The 21,893-nt window shown below is 48.6% G+C and overlaps 1 protein-coding gene across 2 annotated transcripts in view; it reads right to left on the bottom strand.

The window, feature by feature from the left end:
• SAMD4A (sterile alpha motif domain containing 4A) overlaps nt 1–21,893 on the bottom strand; it is a 213,957-nt gene that overhangs the window by 21,415 nt on the left and 170,649 nt on the right. For both annotated transcript variants that reach the window (XM_079769481.1, XM_079769482.1), the window contains 4 exons: nt 15,708–15,817; nt 13,001–13,087; nt 5,337–5,670; nt 2,265–2,350 (listed from right to left, as the gene is read on the bottom strand). In XM_079769481.1, coding sequence (XP_079625607.1) covers nt 2,265–2,350; nt 5,337–5,670; nt 13,001–13,087; nt 15,708–15,817 — 617 coding nt within the window. The remainder of the gene's footprint in view (nt 1–2,264; nt 2,351–5,336; nt 5,671–13,000; nt 13,088–15,707; nt 15,818–21,893) is intronic.

Genomic DNA, 21,893 nt, shown 5'->3' with positions numbered 1-21,893 from the left:
CAGGCCCAGACCAATCCGTCTGTCTGGAGGAAGATGTGTCCTGCAGCTTTTGTGGCTGGATTAAAAGCCTCATTAAGGGGACACCCGCTCGGATTCCTAGAACCTTGTCAAGACGGCAAGCAGGCGATACGCCTGGGATTACAATCCGTGAGGAAGTGGTTGGTCCCAGATACAGAATCCAGACCTTTCCTATCTTCCCTTTTCCTTCTCTAGGGAGTCGGTCCTTCATCCCGGGAGGAAGGTGCCTTGGAAGTGACCACTCCTCCCCTTGCAGTGGGCGGAGCAGCCGTGGGGGCTGAGGAAGGCAGGCCTGTGCGGAGCCCGGGCTGACCTGCCAGGCCGCAAGGAGGGTGCGTTCTCTCACACACAACCCCGGGGCTGTGGAAAATCATTCAGGCGGGTTTCCTCTTTCTCAATTAAAATAATAAAGAGGCTTGAACAACATTTTCCCTTCCAAAGCAGAGCGCAGGCCCTCCATCCTGACCTGAATCCAGGCAAGCGGACTCGGCCTGAGCTCCTCTCTGCCGTGACTCCCGGTACCCAGAGGCCCCTTGCCTCGGCCTCCTGCCGGCAGAGGAGCCCGCAGTGTCATCTTGGCACTGAATCACCGGGCAGCGGGGAGAAAAAGTGGAAAGAAGCAAAAAGAAGAGCCGAGATGCCCAGGGAGGGCGCGCCCGAGGCAGGCCAGTGATCAGCCTCAGGCCACAGCTTTGGGGCTGGTGTGGACCAACGAGGAAGTAGGGATCTGTTTTGCTTTCTCAGAAGTTTAAAAGACTCCCTTCTTGAATTCCTCCCTAATGGTCTTCCCTAATGAGACATAGAACCCCCCAAAACGCTGCCCTGTCTGCCTGGAGCACTCTCCTGCCTCCTTCCTCACCGAGCCATGAGGCTCTGCCTGCCTTTTGGACGAGCTGAGCGTGGGGGCAGCCCCTCTGAGGAACCCCTGCTTCCGGCTCGGGCAGGTGCCTGCCACTCCTCATCTGGGCTCTGGGGCACGCCGGGAGGGCCTCTCAGAGGCTTTATCATGACAATCTGCTTTCCCTTCGTCTCACCCACTACCCTTACCATAAGCTGCCTAGCCAGGGCCAGGGCCAGGGCCAGGGCCAGGGCCAGGGGGAGTGATAAATATCTATGGAATGAATGAGTTCAGAAATTTGTCACTGTGCTCTTGTCTTCTGTCTGTGACTTTTTGCTGGTCAAAACAAGTGCAGGGCCAGGACTGGAAATAGAAAAGGTTGAGTGGGGGGTTTGGGGAGAGGCACATAGAAGAATGGATGCCACTGTGAGAGAAAATTGCAACAATGAGATTTTAGGGGGTGGGGGAGGCGTGGCTGGGGTGGAAACCCAGCAGGAGATTGGACACCTGCACACGAGGATGGGCAGAGTCAAAGCATGGAGGTGGGGGCCCCAGGGAACTGACCACACAGGGAGGGAGGGGGAGGGGCCAGACCTCTGCACTGGCTATCTCCCCAAACTGGGGGCCCCTGGACTCTCAGGGTTCTGGCCACCACCACAGCAAAGGTGAGGAGACTTGCAGGCCTTTACGATCTTATTCTCATGTCAAAACCCCACAAGAAGACCTCAATGCTCTAGGTTTATCCAGTCCTAAGTTTCCTGAGGCCTAGACTTTGTCACTGGAACTCTCTGGGGGAGAGTCACCAAAGAAGCCACTGGAGTCTTGGATTTGAGGCACAATGGCCTGTCCCCACATGTTGCTCAGGGCAGCCATGGCCAGCACCTGCCCCACCCTGTGGTGGAGACTGTGTTAGCTTTGAGAGCCTGGTAGGCACAGCTCCATCATGCCTCGGTCCTTTTTCAAAAGGACACATGGCTAAAAACAATCCCCCCCAACACACACACACATTGTGTCTGCTGCACACTCTTTTTCCATCCCTCCCTCAAATCTCCTTGAGCCCAAAGGCAAGATGTTTCAAGGCAGACCATTGAAAGACTTGAGAACATCAGGGGCTAGGTGGCAGGACTGGGTGCACACCTCCCAGGCTGGGTCACTCAGAGATTCTTCTGGAGTCAGAAGTTTCTCTCAGGCATGCACCCTCACATCAGAGCTCAGTCCGGACGAATCTTTGGACAACCAAGTTATATACAAGCTTTGTTTAGGCTTGAGGCCACCATGCCAAGTTCTGCCCGAGCTATTCGGACATCTACCCCGCAGAAACAAGTTGTTGCTGATTCAAATGATCCCGCCACAGGAACCATTTCTAAGCAATGAGAAAAGAAGCTTTGTGAAATCTATCATGACTCACCTCATGAATTAGACACTTGTCTATGAGCTGTAAATAGGAACTTATATTCTCCTCATCGGGTCTGGAGACCAAGAGCTGTGTGCACACTGTGAATTTAAAAAAAAGAAAAAGAAAAGATGAATTAGAAAAATGCACACCCATCTCCTAACCTTGAGATCTGTTTCTGATTTCCTTTCAGGACCAGTATTTTGAGAGGTATGTGTGCCTGTGGCTGTACGTAAGGCTCACAAAAAAGGCCAGGAGGCTCCTCATTCCACTGAAGTCAAAGGCTCGGGCGCCACGGGAGCCCTCGCCTCGAGAAGCCCCGTCGATTAATTCCAGGCATACCATTCTATATTAAGCCTTCTGCAACCCAGCCTGACACAGACACGCTGGGGGAGGAAGAACGCAGCAGTGTCCCGAGCTCTGTCTTTGAAAGAGGCTCCTTTTGAGAGGGAGTTCAAAGGCAGCAAAGGCCATCGGTGTTATTAGAGAGCAGTCTCCGTGATTTTTATGAATGAGCCGCGCACCTCATTTGGAGGAATCAAGCTGGCACATCCTTTAGGACGTGAGGTGCGTGGGTGCACACACGAGCAGGAAGCCAGCTGCTCAATCACTGGAGGGTTAGTTCTCAAAGTGATCCACGCACTTATACACACACAGGTTCACCTACACACTCAGGTAAGTGCTGAGACTGACAGAGCAGAGTGAGTCTGTGGGCAGAGTACACACGCTGCTGGGTTTCATGGCCCATTCTGCTCACTTCTAATTGTTGACAAAAGACATCAATTAGAAGTGAAAATGCCTGGCACTCGGTAAATCACACTTGAAACCTGGGCATTCTGATTTTTTCCCTCTCCTTAATCCTGCATAAGACTATAGCGTTGTTTGTAACAACAAAAACTTGGAAACCACTTTGATGTCCATTCATTGGGGCCAATAAATAAATTATGGTTTACACATACTGAGGGTATGCAAGAATGCAAGAATGTATGCAAGAATGAGGTGGTGCTACTGTATGAATAGAAATATTAAAAAAGAGTTGGTGCTACTGTGTTGATAGAACTGTTAAAACTATATAATGTAAAAAAGCTGCAGAGAAGCATGTAAACAAGACCCGTTTGTGTGTAAAAAGGACACTCGTGTGCTTGTATAAGGTTATCCAGGGGATATTCCAAATCTGTTTAGAGTGGTTGCCTCTGGGGCTTGGGGTGGGAGGGCGAGTTTTCACTGTCTCCCATTTTGTGTAGTTCTGATTTTTTCATGTTGACCTTGCAATTATTTTATAATTTATTTAGAAGCATTTTCTAGTAAACTTTATAAACAAGCTGGGCCAGAGGAGTGCAGGCCTCCTGAGGGCAGAGCCCCCCATACTTCTCGCCACAGGGGAGGCGGGGTGAGGCCACCCCCACATCACATCGCCCTTCATCCACGGGCTCTGGTCATCTGCTCTAAGCACCCCCTAGGGCAGTGGTCCTCAGCCTTTCTGATGCCGCGGCCCTTTAATACAGTTCCTCATGTTGTGGTGACCCCCAACCATAAAATTATTTTCGTTGCTACTTCATAACTGTAATTTTGCTAGCAGGGTCGCCTAAGACGACCGGAACACACAGATATTTACATTACGATTCATAACAGTAGCAAAATTGCAGTTATGAAGTAGCAACGAAAATAATTTTATGGTTGGGGGTCACCACAACATGAGGAACTGTATTAAAGGATCGCGGCGTGAGAAAGGCTGAGAACCACTGCCCTAAGGGGTGGGGGAAGAGCAAGGAGGCGAGGGGAGGAGACCAAGCTACTGGCATTTCAGCCCCAAGGGATGCTACAGGTCATCTCCTCTGAATCAGGTTTTTAAGGATTTAAGTCTTTTGTAGGACATGTATCACGGGAAGTTTCTCAGTGCAGCTATAAGACTCAGGTGTCTAGCCCAGTGGGTGTGGCTCAGTGGTTGAGCATCGACCGATGAACCAGGAGGTTACAGTTCAATTCCCGGTCAGGGCACAGGCCCCGGTTGTAGGCTTGACCCCTAGAAGGGGGTGTATAGGAGGCAGCCAATTGATGATTCTCTTTCATCATTGATGTTTCTATATCTCTCTCTCCTTCTCCCTTCCTCTCTGAAATCAATAAAAATATGTATATATATATTTTTAAAAAGAGTCAAGGGTCCATATCTGTTGGTAAAAACTTTGTTCTTTAAAATGGTCTAAAATATTGGACAATAAAGAAGAAAAAAATTATCTCCCCTTCCCGAAAGTAAAGTACAGACATTCATTAGATTTTTCAAATAATCAAGATCTCTTGTGACATACCTATCAAGCACAAACTATTCTGGCATTGGACACGGATATGTGCACAAGGAGCTTAGCCACGGGCAGTCCAGGTAGAAAGGGTGCTCTCACCCAAAGGACCACGTGTGAATTCTGCCCTGCCCTCCGGACACACACACACACACACACACACACACACACACACACACGGCGTGATCTGTGGTAAGGGATGATTTTAGCCCAATGATTTTCAACACGTACGCCGAGGCACACTGGTGTGCCGCAAGAATTTGTAAAACATGCAACACCTGACTATTTAGTCAGGGGCACTGGCCTCCTTTCCCTTAAGATTGCCAAAGGAAAAAATGACAACAGCCAACACAACAATAGCTGCCCGGTATGAAGAGATAAAAATTATACCTATTTTTCATCAGATCGGCAGAAAATATATTTTTTGGTGTGCTGCAGAATTTTAGTAATTAATGTGTGCCCTTAGATGAAAAGGTTGAAAACTGCTGCTTCAGCCTGAGGGTCCAAGGCCCATTGACGCTCTGCCAGGAGGGCCCAGCAGCCCTGGTCTGGAGACTGGGAGAGGACGGATACAAGGTTAAGGAAGAGACCTTTGGGGGTCACAGAGATCTGAGTTCAGATCCAAATTCCTCAGCCTCTCAGGGCCACACTTTCCTCATCTGTACAATGGGCTCATGACATCAACTCTGGCAGGCAGCTTATCCAGCACCCAGGGGAAGCCCCTCGGGGACGGGTAGTTCTGGTTAGCGGTGTTGAGAGAAGAGAAGGGAGACTGGGGGAATTCAGGCTCTACCTTTCCCCATGACACGCGTGAACTGCCCGGGGAGATCCCCCTCCGGCAGGGGGGCGACAGCCAACTCCCCGTCACAGCTGCTGAGATGGTGTGGCTGGAGCCCGCCGCTGGCGCCAGCTGAGGTGGTGGCTGTGGCACCGGGGGCCGTGGCACTGTCTTTGCAGTCGGGGCTCTGGCTCTCGGGGCCCATGAGCGAAGCCGGGTGTGGGGCCTGGGGCTCCCGGCGGCGAGCCTCGGGGGTGGCGCTCGGGGAGCTGTAGGCCTTGATAGGAGTCAGGATCATCTGGTGCAGCTCCTGGAGTGGGATGCGAAGGCTGCCCCCCTCGATGATGTCCTAGACGGTCAGAGGGAGAAGACCTCCATTAGGGTCAGGGACGGGGTGTCCCACCTCCGATGCTTCCCCTGCCCTGCCCAGAGCTCTTCCCAGACAGGACACATGGCTGCTGGCCCTTCATCATACATTCATTGGAAAAGCAGCCATTTCAATTTTATCTAATACTAGAGGCCAAGTGCATGAATTCATGCACCAGTGGGAGTCCCTCTGCCTGGCCTGTGGGATCAGGTCGAAACCAGCTCTCCGACATCCCCTGAGGGGGTCCTGGATTGCGAGAGGGAGCAGGCCAGGCCGAGGGACCCCACACAACTGGGGCTGGGGAGGGATGTGGGAGGTTGGCCAGCTGGGGAGGGACTGCAGGAGGGCTCCAGGGCATGTCTGGCCCCTCTCACTCAGTCCCGATCAGCCGGACCCCAGCAGCAAGCTAACCTACCAGTTGGAACGTCTGCCCCCTGGTGGTCAGTGCATGTCATAGCGAGTGGTTGAGCGGCCTTAGCATATCATTAGCATATTATGCTTTGATCGGTTGAATGGCCGACTGGTCGACCAGACACTTAGCATATTAGGCTTTTATTAGCCCAGGTAGAAAACTTGGAATATGCAGATATGTACAGTGAGGAAAATGTACATCACCTGAAAACCTCACTATCTAGAGATGATCACTAAAATGATTTTGGTCCATTTCCTTTCCTGGCTTCTTCAGGGTCTTTCTATAAAATGCATTTCTATAGCTTACACTCACATACTTCAGAAGCTGTCTAACAAAGCTGGGTCATATGGTGGCTTCCTGTCTTGTGTATCAGTGGTTTTAAGTGAAGGAACCTTCAATTCAGCCCACGATACAGGAAACACAGGGTAGTGGTTTAAAGCACAGATTCCAGGATGGATGTGGGGTTTCAAATTCTGACACAGCTGTGTGACCTTGGGTAAATGACTTAACCTCTCTGTGCCTGTTCCCCTGTGTATAAAGTGAAGATAACAATAGTACCTGCCTCATCAGGTGGTTGTAATGATATTAATATTTGTAAAGCTGCAGGTCTATTTTTGCGTCACGTGAAGCACAGTGGGTGAGGTGAAGGAGGGGGGGAATGAGATCCGAGGAGCCACAGGGGGCTGAGTGTGGAGGCCTGCAGGCTGGGGCAGGGATGCAAGAATTTCTTCTAAATGAATGGGAAATGAGGGAAGGTTTGTCGCAGGGGCACGACATGTTTTAGAAGGATCATTTGCGAGAGAAAGACATGTAAGATATATGTATAGTATAATGTATATAATTGCATATAATATATATATGACCTGATAAATTAGATCCTTCTGCACACGCAGTTGGATATACTGGGGATTATTTATTAGGAAAAGGAATGGAAGTTGATTCTGACAGACATCGACCCACGTGCCAAGTGCTCCCAGAGGAGCAGAACAGGCTCGGACACTCGTGGCTGGAGGTCGGGGCAGGGCTCTTCCCTGGCACAGTGGGTGGGCCCAGCCCCTGCCCCAGTGCTGCCCAGTGCTTACGCAGCAAACTTCGCCCTGGGATCCCGGAAGGACACTGACAAGCAGTGCCCTGAATACTCATGAAGATTTAATCTTCGGAGAGCCCAGAATAGCAAGGACATAATTTTAAAAGCACGAGTACCAATCCATTCCTGGGATCCTCTCTTACCGAGAAAAATTGCTTGATGATGTCAAGGAACACAAGGATATGGAATGTGATCATTTCTGCACCCAGACTTTCTAATCAATCCATTAGTCAGAGGAAACCTGAGGACAGCAGCCTTGGACAGACGTGTTTTAATTCTGGGCAGCAAAACACCAAGAGCCCTGCCCTGTCATTGGCGGGAACCTGCTTTGTTCAGGGAGCTGGGAGCAGAGCCTGAATTGTGCCTTCGCCTAGCTGGCACCCGGGGTTCCTGAGGGAAGGGAAATGCTAAGTAGCCACCAGAATTGTCTCAATCCTGGCCAGGACCCTGTCCGGCCTTTTTTAGGGGACAGAGTCCATTTTTCTTTCAACACGTGGTGGATATGGCCATGGCGAGACCAGCCGCAGCCTGTGCTGGCAAGCCTGATGTGTGAGTTGGGGTGCTCCTGATCATTCCCAGTTTTCCTGCTGCCCAGACTGGACCAGCCTTTTCCCAGAATCTGATACTGTCACGTGACTGGTTCCCTGACTTTGGACGTGGTAATCTGGTTCAGGGCAAGGCACATGGAGGAGAGCAAGCTGACCCATGCCAGGACAGCACTGCTGCCTCTTCTGACCCGACTATGTGTCAGCTGGACCCCTGCCTCTAGGTCCCCCAGTTCCTGCCAACCACTCAGCCAGCACCTGGGTTCTCACCTCCGCGTCCAGCTCCTGACAGAGGTGGGGAAGGGCAAGGACAGAAAAGTAGTGAGGCTTCCCATGAAAGCAGAAGGGCATCGCATGCATCTTGTCGTGCCACCCCACGTGGCACCTACCATGGAGGCGAGCAAATGCATGCCTGTGACATCGTCAACTGCCACCAGACCTTCATCTGCTCTCATCATGTGGCAAGACGGTCTCTGTAGAGACTCAGTGACGGGGAAGCAGATATGGGTTATGCTAACTCCTTCAAACAGGAAACATATACTTGCCCCAAGTTCAAATCTTATCTTACTTTATTGGATTAAACCAGAAAGCAAACTATAAACATAATGAATAATGTTGGACACTTTCAGGAAATATAATTTACAGGAATCATGCAGAGTTTGGTTTGGTTTGCCCCACAGACTTCAAGCCACTGACTCAAAGATAACGCTTCACCGTCAGCTTCCATGGTGTGGCACGAAGACCATCAGGTCACATGCTGACTCCTCAAAAATGATTCCAGAACTCAACACGGAGTGCCCGAGTGGGGCAGGATGGGACTCAATCAGTGCTCTCAGCTGTTGGAATTAATTCTCCATGTTGACAAAAACAGGGATTCAACCCAAGTCTCTATTGATCCTCATACCATAAATGGAATCCTATATTATACACAAAAAGGCAAAAATGAAGCTGCGTGTTCACCAATGTGCCGAGCTGAGGAGCTCACGTGAGAACAGGTAATAGGAAGGCTGGTCCACCATTTTATGGCCACCAGCTGGAAGGTGGACCAGCTGGAAGGAAGCTACTTTCAGACCGTCCCAGCCTTCCTGGCCTGGCTCTTTTAGGTCTTTGAAGAAGACTGGACGAGCCTTTCCCAGGGCATTTAACAGCAATGAGATGCAAATCATATGGGAGAGAGCTTCAGCAGCCAGTGTCCCTGACACGTACACAACTGTCCGTGGCTCCATCCTTATCTTTCTGTGAGAAGAACTTGACTTCCATACCATAAACGGGACTCCTGCATCTGCTTAAATCCATCCTCTCTCCTTTTCATTCATCAAACATCAGCTGAGCCCTACCTGGAGCCAGGCACCGTTAGGTATAGGGGATCTAGAAACAAATATGGCAGAATCCTTGACCTAAGAAGCTTACAGTTGCTGGGACCCATACGGTGTGAGTGTACTTCCAGGGCAGGGGGCTGTGGGAACATGGGAAAGGCATAGGGGTGTGTGTGTGTGTGTGTGTGTGTGTGTGTGTGTGTGTGTGTATCTCCTTACTCCATGCCAGGGTCCCAGCCTCAGAGTATGTCTGATTGAGCTTCAAAGTTTGGGAGTCAGCTGAAAAGGATGGTGAATAAACATTTCATTATTAAAGATAAATGTTGAAAAAAATCTGCCTCAATGACCATTCCAATTTTTTCCCTTTTCCACCAAATATCTTGAGAAGTCTACATGTCCTTACCCCAGAGCCTCATTACCCACTTACACTCCCTAGTTCATGGGTTTCCCTTTGGTCTCTTCCCAGCTCCTTGAAACCCTTCTCATCTTGGCTATTGGTGACTTCCTGATAACCAGTTACAGGGGGAGAGTTCAAGCCTCATCGTATGTGACACATGCATGGCGCCCGATTAGACTCCCTCCTTCAGACTCTCTCTCTGACCCTCGGGGCAGGCTCAGCCAGTGTCTGGTTTCCCCAAACCTCCTGTGGCTCCTCAGGGCCTGTCCTCAGCTCTTAACACGCAACACACTTTTGGGGGTACCAACTACCATTGACACACAGATGACCCACAACGGAGTCTTTCAAACCCTTGTGGACTCTAGACTGTTCTTCTGGTTACAGACCTGCCTTTCTGCCTTGCTATTCCATAGGCACCTCAGACTCGATCCATCAAACTGAGCTCCATTTCCCCACACTGGGAACCCTCCCATGTTTTTTGTCCCAAATGGCACGGCATCCAGGTCCAAGACCCCCTTATCAATGCTTGGACTCCTGCTAAATGGCCTTTCACCCTCCTGGGCCCTGCCGTGGCTCAAGGGCCCACCGAGACCGGCTGTAGGCTCCTAATGTGTCTCCCAGCCAGCACTGGCCCTTTCCAGGTTCCTCTCCTCACCCTGCAGAGTGGTGTGTTCAGTCCAGGAAGACGTCCCCACCCGCCTCAGGGATGACGCGCACAGATCACACCAGAGTGTGAGAGCTCTGGCTGTGCGTCGAGCCCCCAAGGCCAGGAGCTGCGTGTTACTCAGGATTCGCCTCCAGTGGCCGGGGTAAATCTAGTCCAAGGCAGATGCTGAGTAAGTGTTCAGTAACTGCGTGGAATGGCTCTGGACACAGAGCTCATCTGCAGTGACTACAGATTGTGAACTAGCCACGGGCGGGGTCCCACGATCTCCTTAGAAATCCCCAGGTTCTCTGTGAGGTAAGAATGCTGTGGGAGGCCAGGCCATGGGGACAGCATTTCCAACAGCATAATCAACTGAGGATGCCTGGGAGGCCAGAGAAATGGCTGGTTTCAGGGTGTCCCTGGTGGCCCAAGTGGCGATAGGTTATGGACGATACGGCCCTTGAAGAGCAGGAGAGACCAGGTCCCAGGGAAGAGAGAACGGAGCCAGGGGCTGTCCTTGGTGGATGCTGAGTTGGGGTTCACCTCCACCCCCAGGCCACGAGCTCCTGAAGGGGCAGACAAGCAGGTAGCTGCACGTGGATGTTCTGAAGCAAGCTCAATGTGATGGTCTGACCCACAAGCTTTCCTCTTCAAAGAAGTCAAACCAGAGAAACTCTGCATTGCTCTCCTCCTGCCCAATAGCTGCCCTCAGACGCTGCATCACACCTGTCATCTTTTCAACATTCCCATTCATTGTGCAGAGTCAATATTATTCTAGGTGTGAGGTCTGGGACGCAGAAAACATCACTGACGTATCCACGGTTAGATGGGAAGTCAGGGGCATGTCAGGGCCGCACATGCTCCCTGGCGCTTCCACACACTGATTCGGCCCCAGGCCCCAGGGAGCACAGCTCACAGCAATTCCACCTCTCTGTCTCTGTGTGTGCTTCCTCGGTGACGGGACAGGACTGAGTTCCTGAAGGATGCTCCAGAAATAAGGGGGTAAATCACTCTTTCACGATAACACTTAGCAATGTAATCCCTACGCAGAATGTTCTCTGTGCTTCCTAACAGGTAAGGCCAACACTGGCCTTTTCCATGCTTCCTAGAAGAGAACGGTTTCCTGTGTTAAAAATGGCAACAATCTCACTGTGGACAAGCTGCTTAGTAAAGCAGTTAGCATAAAAGTTTGAACAACAGCAATAACCTCAAGGTCAGTTGCACAGGTCACTGTCATCCGTGATGAACTAATTGTGAATGGGCCTGGATGTACGAGTAGTCTCTGTGTATCCACCCAGAGGCTTTAAAAGCAACCTTTCTTAGAAAGCATACGTGCACATTCTATAAATACGAGAGGCCCGGTGCATGAAAATTCATGCACTGGAGGGGGGGTCCCTCAGCCTGGCCTGCTCCCTCTCATAGTCCGGGAGCCCTCAGGGGCAGGAGGTGACCCGGCAATCAGGGGAAGGCAACGCCCCCATCACACCTCTGCTGCTGCCACTGCCAGCAGCACAAGCCTCGGCTGGCTCTGGTTACCTGAGCCTCAGGTGGCCCTGGGCAGCTAGGCAGCTGACATCCAAGGCTTGCCTGCACCTTGGGCCGGCCCTGGGCGGCTGAGGGGACTGGGGGACTCCGGAGGCAGACGTGCAGGGTGGGCCCGGCCATGCTGCGCACCTGCCACCCCAGAGAGGCTGAGGGGATTGGGCACCGCCATCTTGTGGCTGTGGACGCCGCCATCTTTGAGGGCGTGGCAGTCAATTAGCCACGCCCTCAAATTTCATCTTTATTAGATAGGATACCTTACCTTCTATTGTGTGGGCTATACATTAACTATAACTATATACGGCATGTAACAGTATACATACATTTTGTGAATAAGAAAACAACACCTCCCATTGCATTAAAATGTGTATGTGCTCACAAAACTCGCTTTGGCCCTACCTACCTCTATATTGCTCCCTTCCAAAGGTGCCTGGGAGATCGCTAACGAGGTCACCACTGGAGCTCTGTAGGCAGCAGATAACTACTGAACTTCCCACCGCCACTCCACCACTTCCCAACAGCAGTGCATGGAATGGCGACTCTGGGGCACAGCAGATGGCTCACTGTGTGGGGACCAGGCCTGCTCTCCTCTGGCCCTTAGATGAAATCATAAAGTCACCAAGTCCTAAAAATGACATCGTTTCCAGAGTGATGTCTGGATACAAAGATAGGACGAGAATGTGTTTAGACAGCAAACACAGAGGGACAGTAGCAGCTGATAACTGCTTTTAACACTGGAATAAACTCTTTTTCAGCATTTGGCATTTTTGAGATGGTTCCTATCCGAGTCATGAGGACCTATTCTGTTGTTCAGTGAAAGTGTGAAATTATTCTCTGGAGAGCCAGCACTGCTGTCTGCCAAGTGACGTTGATCCCCTCTAGTGGAACCTGGGGCACACCTGTTGGTGTTGGCCTCTCTGGGGCAGCTTTCCTCAAACCCAGGTCCTTCCCTGGGGGGGTGGGGGGTGGGAGGGAAGAGCAGCCATGAGGCAGAACGGCATACTCCCTGCACTGTTTTGTCAGGATTTCAGCCTCTGATTGTAGGTTGAACCCTTCTCTAATCTCGCCACATGCACAAAAGGCAGAGGGGAATGTACACAAAGAATTCATTTGACAGCACTTCCTCTGTGCCTGGGATGGCCAGTCACAGGCTGCCTGGACCCCGGGAACAAGTACATTTCGGTAGTCAGGTTACATGGAAGCATGAATAACCAGGAGGCTTCGCTTCAAAATCATGTCATTTTCCCTAACTTTGATAAGGAAACAACGTGACACCATAACTCTATCAGGTCTGCCAGTGACACTTGTCCCGGGTCCATTTCCCCGTGATGAAGGTGGGAACATTCTCTCGGCCGAGAATAACTTACCCTTTCCAAAGACTTCAGCAGGTTTTGTCTTTCTTTGAGCTTCTGAATACTGATGACAATTTTGTGCCTTGCACCTTTGGTAACATTCTGTAATTGAATTAAAGTTATATTTAAAAAAAAACATTTTTAAGAATTAGCTTAGAGACTGGGAGGCTATTTAGTACTTTACTGTTTGCTTTGTTCCTACAGGTTTGCAGACTAGTAGATCTCTATTTGTCTCTCCCGTTAGCACCTATTGCCAGAAAGCTCTTCCTGCTTAATAGTCTAACTCCATCTGGCTCCACCCGAGCCTGTGTCTTTTGCTGTAACCTTCAGGAGAGGGAGAGAAAGCTGGAATAGTCAATTACTCCTCCCCGCATGAAATTCCTTCATGGTCTTCTTTGTTTTTAAATATATTTTTCTTGATTTCAGAGAGGGAGAGAGAGATTGAAACATCAATGATGAGAGAATCATTGATCAGCTACCTCCTGCACGCCCCCTACTGGGGATCCAGCCCACAACCTGGGCATGTGCCCTTGACTGGAATCGAACCCGGGACCCTTCAGTCCGCAGGCTGATGCTCTATCCACTGAGCAAAAACAGCTAGGGCTGTTTGTTTTTTGTTAATCCTCACCTGAAAGTATTTTTTTCCATTGAATTTTAGAGAAAGTGGAAGAGAGGGGGAGAGATAGAGAGAAACATCAATATGAGAGAGACACAACAACTGTTTGTCTCCCGTGTGTGCCCCGACCAAGGCCAGGGATGGAGCCTGCAACTGAGGTACACGCCCTTGACCAGAATTGAACCCAGGACCCTTCAGTCCACAAGCCGATGCTCTACCCACTGAGCCAAACCAGCCAGGGCATCTTTATAGATAATTTTTAAGATACACACTTCTCTTTTCCAGGCTCCCTCCCAGGTTCCCTGGAGTTCCAACCCCATAGAGATAACTCATGGCTTCCTCAAATCTTTCCTATGTCTCTCATCTCAAGAAGATGTGAAACCCAATACAGGTCTCACCTGGTGTCACAACACACAGGCAATTTTTGTCAGGAAACTTAAACCTTCAATTCAGTCTTCACTTCAGGTGAATGATTAGGATTCACAGGGTGGTGGATCTTATCTTCTTAACTGTGCAGCAATGATGAGCTGAAGGGTTTAGTTTAACACTTGTTAACTATACACACTGCAAATTTCCAAATAGGAGGTTCTTTCTGAAATCAGGTCTCTAATACAAACTTCTTACAACTCTTCATAGCATTCCTCTTATAAAAGGAAAAGAGGGCAACCCCAGCGACATCTCCTTTACTTAGGAAAATTAACTTGTCAACTGACCACGGCACTCATTCTCAAGATGAAGCACCGGGGACATATTTCTGTTTAGCCTTGACTTTGGGTTAGAGTGAATGAAATCACTCTGAAAAGTTTGTGCTGGCCTCGGCATTGCCCTCTGCATCAATTATTTCTTGTTGTGTTTTTTTTCCCCTGAAGTCGAACAACTTTGATGACTTAGATTTTTTTCTCAACTATGACCCAAAGACAAAAAATGCTCTTAGAGGCAGTTCTCATCAATTCCTGGGAACTCAAGGAGCAACCGAGATGAAAAAGCAGTGGGAGAAGCATTAGGAAGTTGAAACGAGTGCCTTTCATTCTCGGAGAATGTGCAGTGACTTTGGGTTTTGTCTTGCATCTCAATACTGGTATTCAGCCAGGCCAGCAGAGGTTAACTGAGGGGACTGGATGTGTACCGGGAGTCCAGCGATCTGCTGGGAGGTATGTGTTCAGACCAGCTATGCCCCAAATGGCACAATCTCCTCTTCCTGCAGGGGAAATACTATTAGCCTGTTCAGACCATTAATTCTTTTAAATCACTACTCAAAGGAAACCGAGGTCAATTTAAAACATGCAAATAGCATTTTAAACAAGGGAAACAAAGACATCAGTCAGATCTATTTACTCGAGCACAGCGTGGTAGGAAACATGCTTAGTTTCGAGGGTTCTGTTGACTGGCTTGGCCTTTGGCAACTGCACTTGGGGGAAGATGCCTTAGAAGGAAGGAGGAACTTTGTCCTTTGTGGTACGCCGAAGGGAAATGAAATCTGAGACCTGAGGGAATCCCATCTCAATAACTGTCCTGCGTTATTGAAGGTGGTCAGAGGGAAAAAATATTGTGCAGCTTACGCCAATCTCAGCTAAGACCAGTCAGAACATGCTTTTTGTGCAAGTGTTGAGGCATGACCTGGTGCTTCTGCTCAGTAATTACTCGAACTTAGTTGATTTATAACTAGACTGGACAACAGACAACCAACCGTTCTATCATTCCCCAAACACACCCTGGTTGGACAGAGGGAAGGAGGAAAGGAAAGCAAAAACAGACGCAGGCTCTTTTGAGACCTTAGTCAGATGTTCCACTTCTAGGAGACGCTACCGATTCCTCCCTAGCACCTTTGAACTCAGTGAGCGTACCTAGGTTAATACCTTTTTCATGATACTCTATCTTGCCCTCATTTTCCCTGTGGTTATCTGCTTGTCTTCCATTTTCTACTGGACCCTGAAGGCAAGACCCTAGCCTTACTCACCATGCAATCCTGGCCAGAACCTGGCAATTCCTCAAAGAAGATAGCTACCGGGAAGGTCTAGGAATGGGTCCAAATAAGCTCTGTGTTGGCCTTGAACTTCAAGTTCCACCCAGGGCACCTTCTCAGGGGACGGTCCCTGGAGCACATACCTGAGCCTCCAGCTGGCACTCGGTGAGGGCCATCATCTCCTCGTAGGTCATCTGGGAGAACAGCGCAGCGTACTTGTGAAGGCGGAGGCTTTTTAACCAGGCTGGAACATCTGCGGTGCAAGATGCGCAAGAGGTGGGGAGAGACATTGAGAGGGCACGAGAAGAGAGGACAAAAGGTGTGGTGATAGAGAAAGAAAAAGAGGGTGATGGTCAGAGGGAAAAAAGAAAAAAACAACTTTATGTTACTTGTTTAATTTTGGCAGCAAATTATGGGCTTAGAAGTCTGGGTCTAGCACTGACCTTCTCGGTCTAGCCCCGCTGACTCACTTATTCCACTTTAGACCAGGGGATTGCTAACTCGGGGTCCATGGGCTTCAGGGCATATAGGAATTCCCTAAAATTACATCCCAATTTGTGAATATATGGGTAGTTTTCTGGCAGAGAAACATCCATAGCTTCTGTAAGATTTCCAAAAAGGAAACTATCCCAAAACTGGCAACTGCTTTAGCCAGACTACTTCATTACTGATTTGGAAAGAAATGACTTAAAATGTTAAAACTACATTTGATGAGTCTTCGTCCTCAAGATAAATTTCTCTCGAGGTTCAGTGCAGATCTCCACATGCTGATTCTTCCGCTTCTCCAATGAGAGGAAAACTAGGAAGCTAAGACACCCCATCACCACCATGGATGGAGTCGTTTTCATTCTTAGCCTCATCACTCTCCTTCCTTCCTATACTCCCATGGGAAAAGGGCATCCTGAACTCCACATTATTGTGTGTGTGTGTGTGTGTGTGTGTGTGTGTGTGTGTGTGTGTATGTGCACTGCCCATTTCTCCAAGCTATGGGATGCATGTGGATGCCTCTGACATTTTCCTTGAATGCCAACCACTTACATATCAGGATTTGAAAGGGCCCAAGATTGGCTAGATCATAGGATAATGGAAATTCCAAAACACATCCAAATTAAGCCCCAACTTTGGGATTCCAGAATTAGAAAAAATAAATAGTAACTATTGAAAATCCACAGGAGAATTATTACCTTGCTACAACCAGAACAAATTGAGAAGTCTCTAGAATAATCTTCTCCGACCTCTGACCCAGACAGACAGCAAAATGAAGTCATTAATTCTAGATCACAGAGTGTGGTGAAATGGGAAGACGACCAGGTTTCCGGAGCCCCAGCTTTTCCTACATTGTATCAACTTCATGTAAAATGAGGACCAAACAGCCTATCAGTGGGAGGGCTGAGTAAACAGTGACTGCAAAGACTCTGAAATGCTGAAGCACTGGTAAAAGTTATTCATGCTTTCTACAAAGGACTATCCATTCCTAACCATGTTGATTGCAAGACACTGTCTATTGCTAAGTGCTTTATTCTGAGGCACTGACAGAGACCACAAACACTCCAAAATAAGTGGAAACTTTCCAATTTTTCAATATTTAAAGCAGATAACTGGGGTTGATTAAAGAGGCCTGGCCTACTCTGAAATCAGGCCCTGCCTCCTAGGTGAACCAAACCTAGGCTTAGGGAATGAGGGTATGGGATGACCTCCTGAAACTCAAAGATATATGTGGGTAGGGTAGTCTGGTGAGGTAATCGTTTGATTTGCAGTAATGGGAAGGCCAAAGATGGAGAATTTCTGGAGAAATAGAATTGGGTATCCAATGGCATTTTAAGAACAGATTCAGTCATCTCAGGCAAGAAATCACTTGATTCTGTGCTTGGAGCCCTTCATTCTACTGTGAATAGTGAAGTCCCTCTGGGATCATCATTAACCACAAAGAGACAGGTATTCCTCAGGCACATAGTACCAACCCCTTTCATCCTCCTCAACTCAAACGGCGACTGGATCAAGAGTCCAGGACATGCCAGCCCAGAAGGTGCTTTTCCTCCTGCGACATCCCGGAGCTATTTTATCAGATTTTATTTTCACCGTGTTTTTGTTGCAATTAAAACAATGCTCCTAGTTCTGCAGAGTGAGCAGCAAATAACTACAGCACCAGCTTTTAGGCCAATGACATGTTACCACTTTGTTACCAGGATTCATGTTTGCTACTTACATCATTGAAAAGCCCCAAGTCGCTGCTTAGAAAACTCAATGATCATGACTCAAAGGAGTCTGGGTAACCCTATGCCAGAATTGGGCACAATTCACCACAAAAGAATATGGAGCAACTTCTTGGGCCATATTTTCACTGGGTGCCCTATAGCTTAATCATGCAAAATCCACTTATGATTAAACAAACAGAATCCTGAGCTACTAAATCATGTTGAAAACTGGGTGCTTTATTATTCTTATTTTTTTTTTAACTGTGCTTTATAAGCCAAGGTGACAATGTAGTGTTTTGAGTCGGGGAGAGTGGGGTAAAGTCTTGGCAATTCTCAGTGCAATCAGAGCTAGTTCCTTCCCATAAAAGTATTTGACAGCCAGAATCCCCTTGGTTAGAGGAATGAAAGAGCCTGCCTCACTCCTACTGTCAAAATGCAGGTCACTGGGAGCTCCTTTTCTAGAAAAGGTTCCTACACAACTTCAGAGCATGGAGAAGTAGGCCTTCCTGAAGCCTTATTTCTGGATATGTTTGTGGGAAGTGTAAGCTCTTCTTGGCTCTCGTCTCTGGAGCAGGTACATGGGACTCTGCTTGTGCAGCAAGCACCTCAGTGCCTCGCTCAGTGCTGGGCGCTTAAACAGCTCTCCCTTCCTGCAATGTGAACTGATGCACAAAGAGGAGGAAACCCCAGTTCTCAAGAACACAGCCTACTAACCTTCATTCGCTGGTTGGCGGCGAGGCACCTTCCCTTGCCAAGGATGAAAACAAAACACCATTAAAAGGGAAACAAACCAGAGGACGGAGTGCCCTCCCTATTTGATTCCTCCCAAGCCAGGAATTCATTCCAATCCTTGGATGCTAGATTCTGTAAGATGTTGGTCAGAAATGAATTCTAACTCAAAGCTCCGGTCCTTGCTCATGGTCCAGATGCCACATGGTTAGATGCAAAGCTGAGAACCACCTAGCATAACCTCAGACCTTCCTTTTTCATTCTGCAAAGCCGGGGCGATGGTTGGTAGACACAGAGAAGTGGGGAGAAGCAGGAGCTGATGTGTGATTGAAGGCGTGCACGCCTCCCGGCCTCCCATTTCTGGCTGGCACACTGCCATTTAAGCTTCATCTGGGCTGCTTCTGATGGACACTCCAGTGGAGGTCCCAGACTAGAAAGTCACCCTCTCAGGCAGTGTGTGAGAGAAAGATGTTTTGCCATGTGCTGGGATGACTTCCTTGCCAGGTGTGGGCATCCTGATAGTCGCTCACTCCACATTTATTGAATGCCTGCTACGGAGGCCAAGCTCTGTGAAGAAAACATGTCCTTGCCATCAAGGAACTTTTAATCTGGAGAGAAAAAGTTGTAATAGCTGCAGAACAAATGCTAAATCCACTCCAAGTTCTAGGGGGCACGGAACTGGGCTTGGGGAGTGCGGGATAGCTTCACAGTAGCAGTAAAACTGGAATCACTGGGCAGACCGTATTGAGGAAGCTATCGCAGGAAATCAGAACAGTGTATAAACAAAGCGCATGTCTAAGAGAGCCTTTGGGGTCAAGCACATGCTTGGGTGAATGATAGAGAATGGCTAGACACAAGGCAGGGCAAATAGCCAGGGGTCAGATGACTGAGATCTCTAATGCTAAAACAGAGAGGGTGGACTTCATCTTGTGGGTGATGAGAAGCTGGTGAAATCGAGCAGCAGAGGCTTAGTCAGATGAGTATGTTAGAAAGATGACGACTGTCAATGGAGAGGCTGGACTGGAGGATTGTGAGAATGGAGTCCAGGAGAGGAGCCCAAGCCCTTGGAGATAGCTGGCGAGGGCAGTGGCAGAGAAGGAAAGGAAGTGAATTGATAGTCCTTGAAGATAAGGGAAGAACAGGGAGTCAGAGAGAGAATGGAGCCTAATCAGAATGGTTCCTTTGATTCACGTTTGGGGAGATAGAAAATACAGAGAAGACAGAAAATTCAGGGGAGCAGCAGGTTTGAGGTGAGAAGGGAGAGATGGTGAACTCCACTTTAGATCAGTTGAGTGCCATTGCCTTTGGTTCAGCAGGTGGAGATGTCAACTGCTCAAGATCTCTGAAGAGAGGTCGGAGTCAGACAACCATTTTCCTTGTCAGTAGCACATGGCGGTTATTTTAGCTGTGAAAATGGGTGAGGTCACTTAGGGAAAGAGCATGAAGTGAGAATAGGAGGGTGGCGGGGGGAGCCCTGGGGGTGCCAGACTTTTAGGGGAAAGCGTGGGAAGAGAAGCCCATGAAGAAAACTGAGAAGGTAAGACCAAAGGGTAGGAGGTTTCTGGGAGAAAGCACCACCATCCATGTGCAGACACTAGGCCCCTGCACCACAGTGTCCATCTTTTGTGAAGCTCCTTCTAGATCTTTCTGCAGTCTATCTTCTCATGGCTATTTATGATAATAATGCTACACCCATCTTTTATATGCTCTGTATTTACCTGCTAATCTTTACCAATGGGATGAAGTTTCCAATTACGCTGACTTCTATTTCCCTTTTAGAGTTTGGATGACTCAGCCACAGAGAGGCTCTGTGGTGTGTACAACAGCTCACCCAGAAGGTGGGTTCCCGTTAGAACTCGGGCTGCTTTTCTCAAATGCCTGCTGTGGGAATGGCTGCAAATACCAGTCAGGTCAACAGGCTATGTTGCCCCACCAACAAGGAGGCCCCACAAGAGAGAATGATGGCATCGATATTCCTGAAAGGCCCAAATATGGGAAGCAAGGAATCCCTGGAAGAAAGGAACATGAATAGCCTTGTTTTCCAGGTGAGGCCCCACCTGTGGTGGGCCTGGCACCTGAAGATGGAAGAGAAATTCCCGTTAGAGAGCCAGGCTAATCTCAGATAACTCTCTTCCAAGATATGACAGCATCCTTGGTCTTTGCGGGAGAGAAGAAGAAAGCCGCCAACTGAGGGGTAACAAGGACCTAACTCTTCAGTGTTGAGAACATTCCTTTCTAAAATGAAGAGAAGTCTGGCAACACCATCAAGATTACTGAAGACTGTATTTTTGGCCAGAGCAGAACAAGGAGCCCAATTCTGTCCCAGCTTCTGAGCAGAGGAAAGAAGGCGCCTTGATTTCTGGTCCCTGTGGAGCTGTAAGCATGCTCCTTGACCCTGGAACGTGTCCACAGTGGCCTCTGGGAGGGGCTCCATGCTCATGGGGAGCATGTGTAGGACTTGGAAGGCACAGAGATGGCCTACTGTGGGGTAAAATACTCACTTACAAGGGTTCGATACAAACAGGAGAGACCAAATTTCTCCTCGCAGCTTCCATGAGCTATGATGTTCATAGGTTCTATACAGAGCCAACTTTGCATCATTAAATAGCAGTTGGGTTCCGTGTCAAAAGCTGCCCTCTGCGTGCCTGCATAGTCCTTACAGCACGTCACATACTTGGTCAGGAATGCTGCCTATAAGTCTCAGGACCTTAGAATGTGGGAGAGTCTTGGATTTGCTTTTCAAAGGCATCAGGGCTCTCAGCCTGTCTGAAAGAGGTAGCATAAATTTGGCCCATTAAGACCTATCTGTGCAGGTCATATTTTGGCATTTGAGAATAGAGAAAGTAAAGCAAATTTACTAAATCCTGGCCTCTAAGTTACATGAATTCAAGTGCCTAGAAAGTCAACATTCAGAAAATAGTGACTCGTTTCCATGACAGCCATGCTGAAAAGTGTCCCAGCCAAACGTGTGGAGCTGTAACACTCCCTCTCCGGCACTCCCCTTTATGACCCTCAGACGTGCTGTGTTCCCAGCCTTCTCACAAAGGCTCCTGACGGTTTCCTTTTTCTTAATAATTCTCAATAATTTTTCTAATTTCATTCTGGGGCAGGCAGAGGTTCAAAAGAAAAAAAAAAAAACTCAAAACCACGAACCAGCTATTTCAGAATAGGCAATATATTTCCTTCGCTATGGAGAAAAACATGTTTACATAATTTTCATCTAAAAAAAACTCCTTAGAAAAGGCAAACCGAGCATATTTCCACAGTCACTGGTCTGCTCCACTCTTAATTGCTGTTTCTATCAAGGTTACTGGAGCCAACGCTCCTTTTTGACCTTTATCATGTCTGAATCCAAACCACATGACAGTTTCAGTTACTTCTATATTTTTGTCCTAATATAATACC

The sequence above is a fragment of the Cnephaeus nilssonii genome, assembly GCF_951640355.1.
Source record: "Cnephaeus nilssonii genome assembly, chromosome: 4".
NCBI lineage: Eukaryota > Metazoa > Chordata > Mammalia > Chiroptera > Vespertilionidae > Cnephaeus > Cnephaeus nilssonii.
Note: the sequence above shows the minus strand (reverse complement) of the source record. Positions and strands in the feature narration are given on the sequence as shown.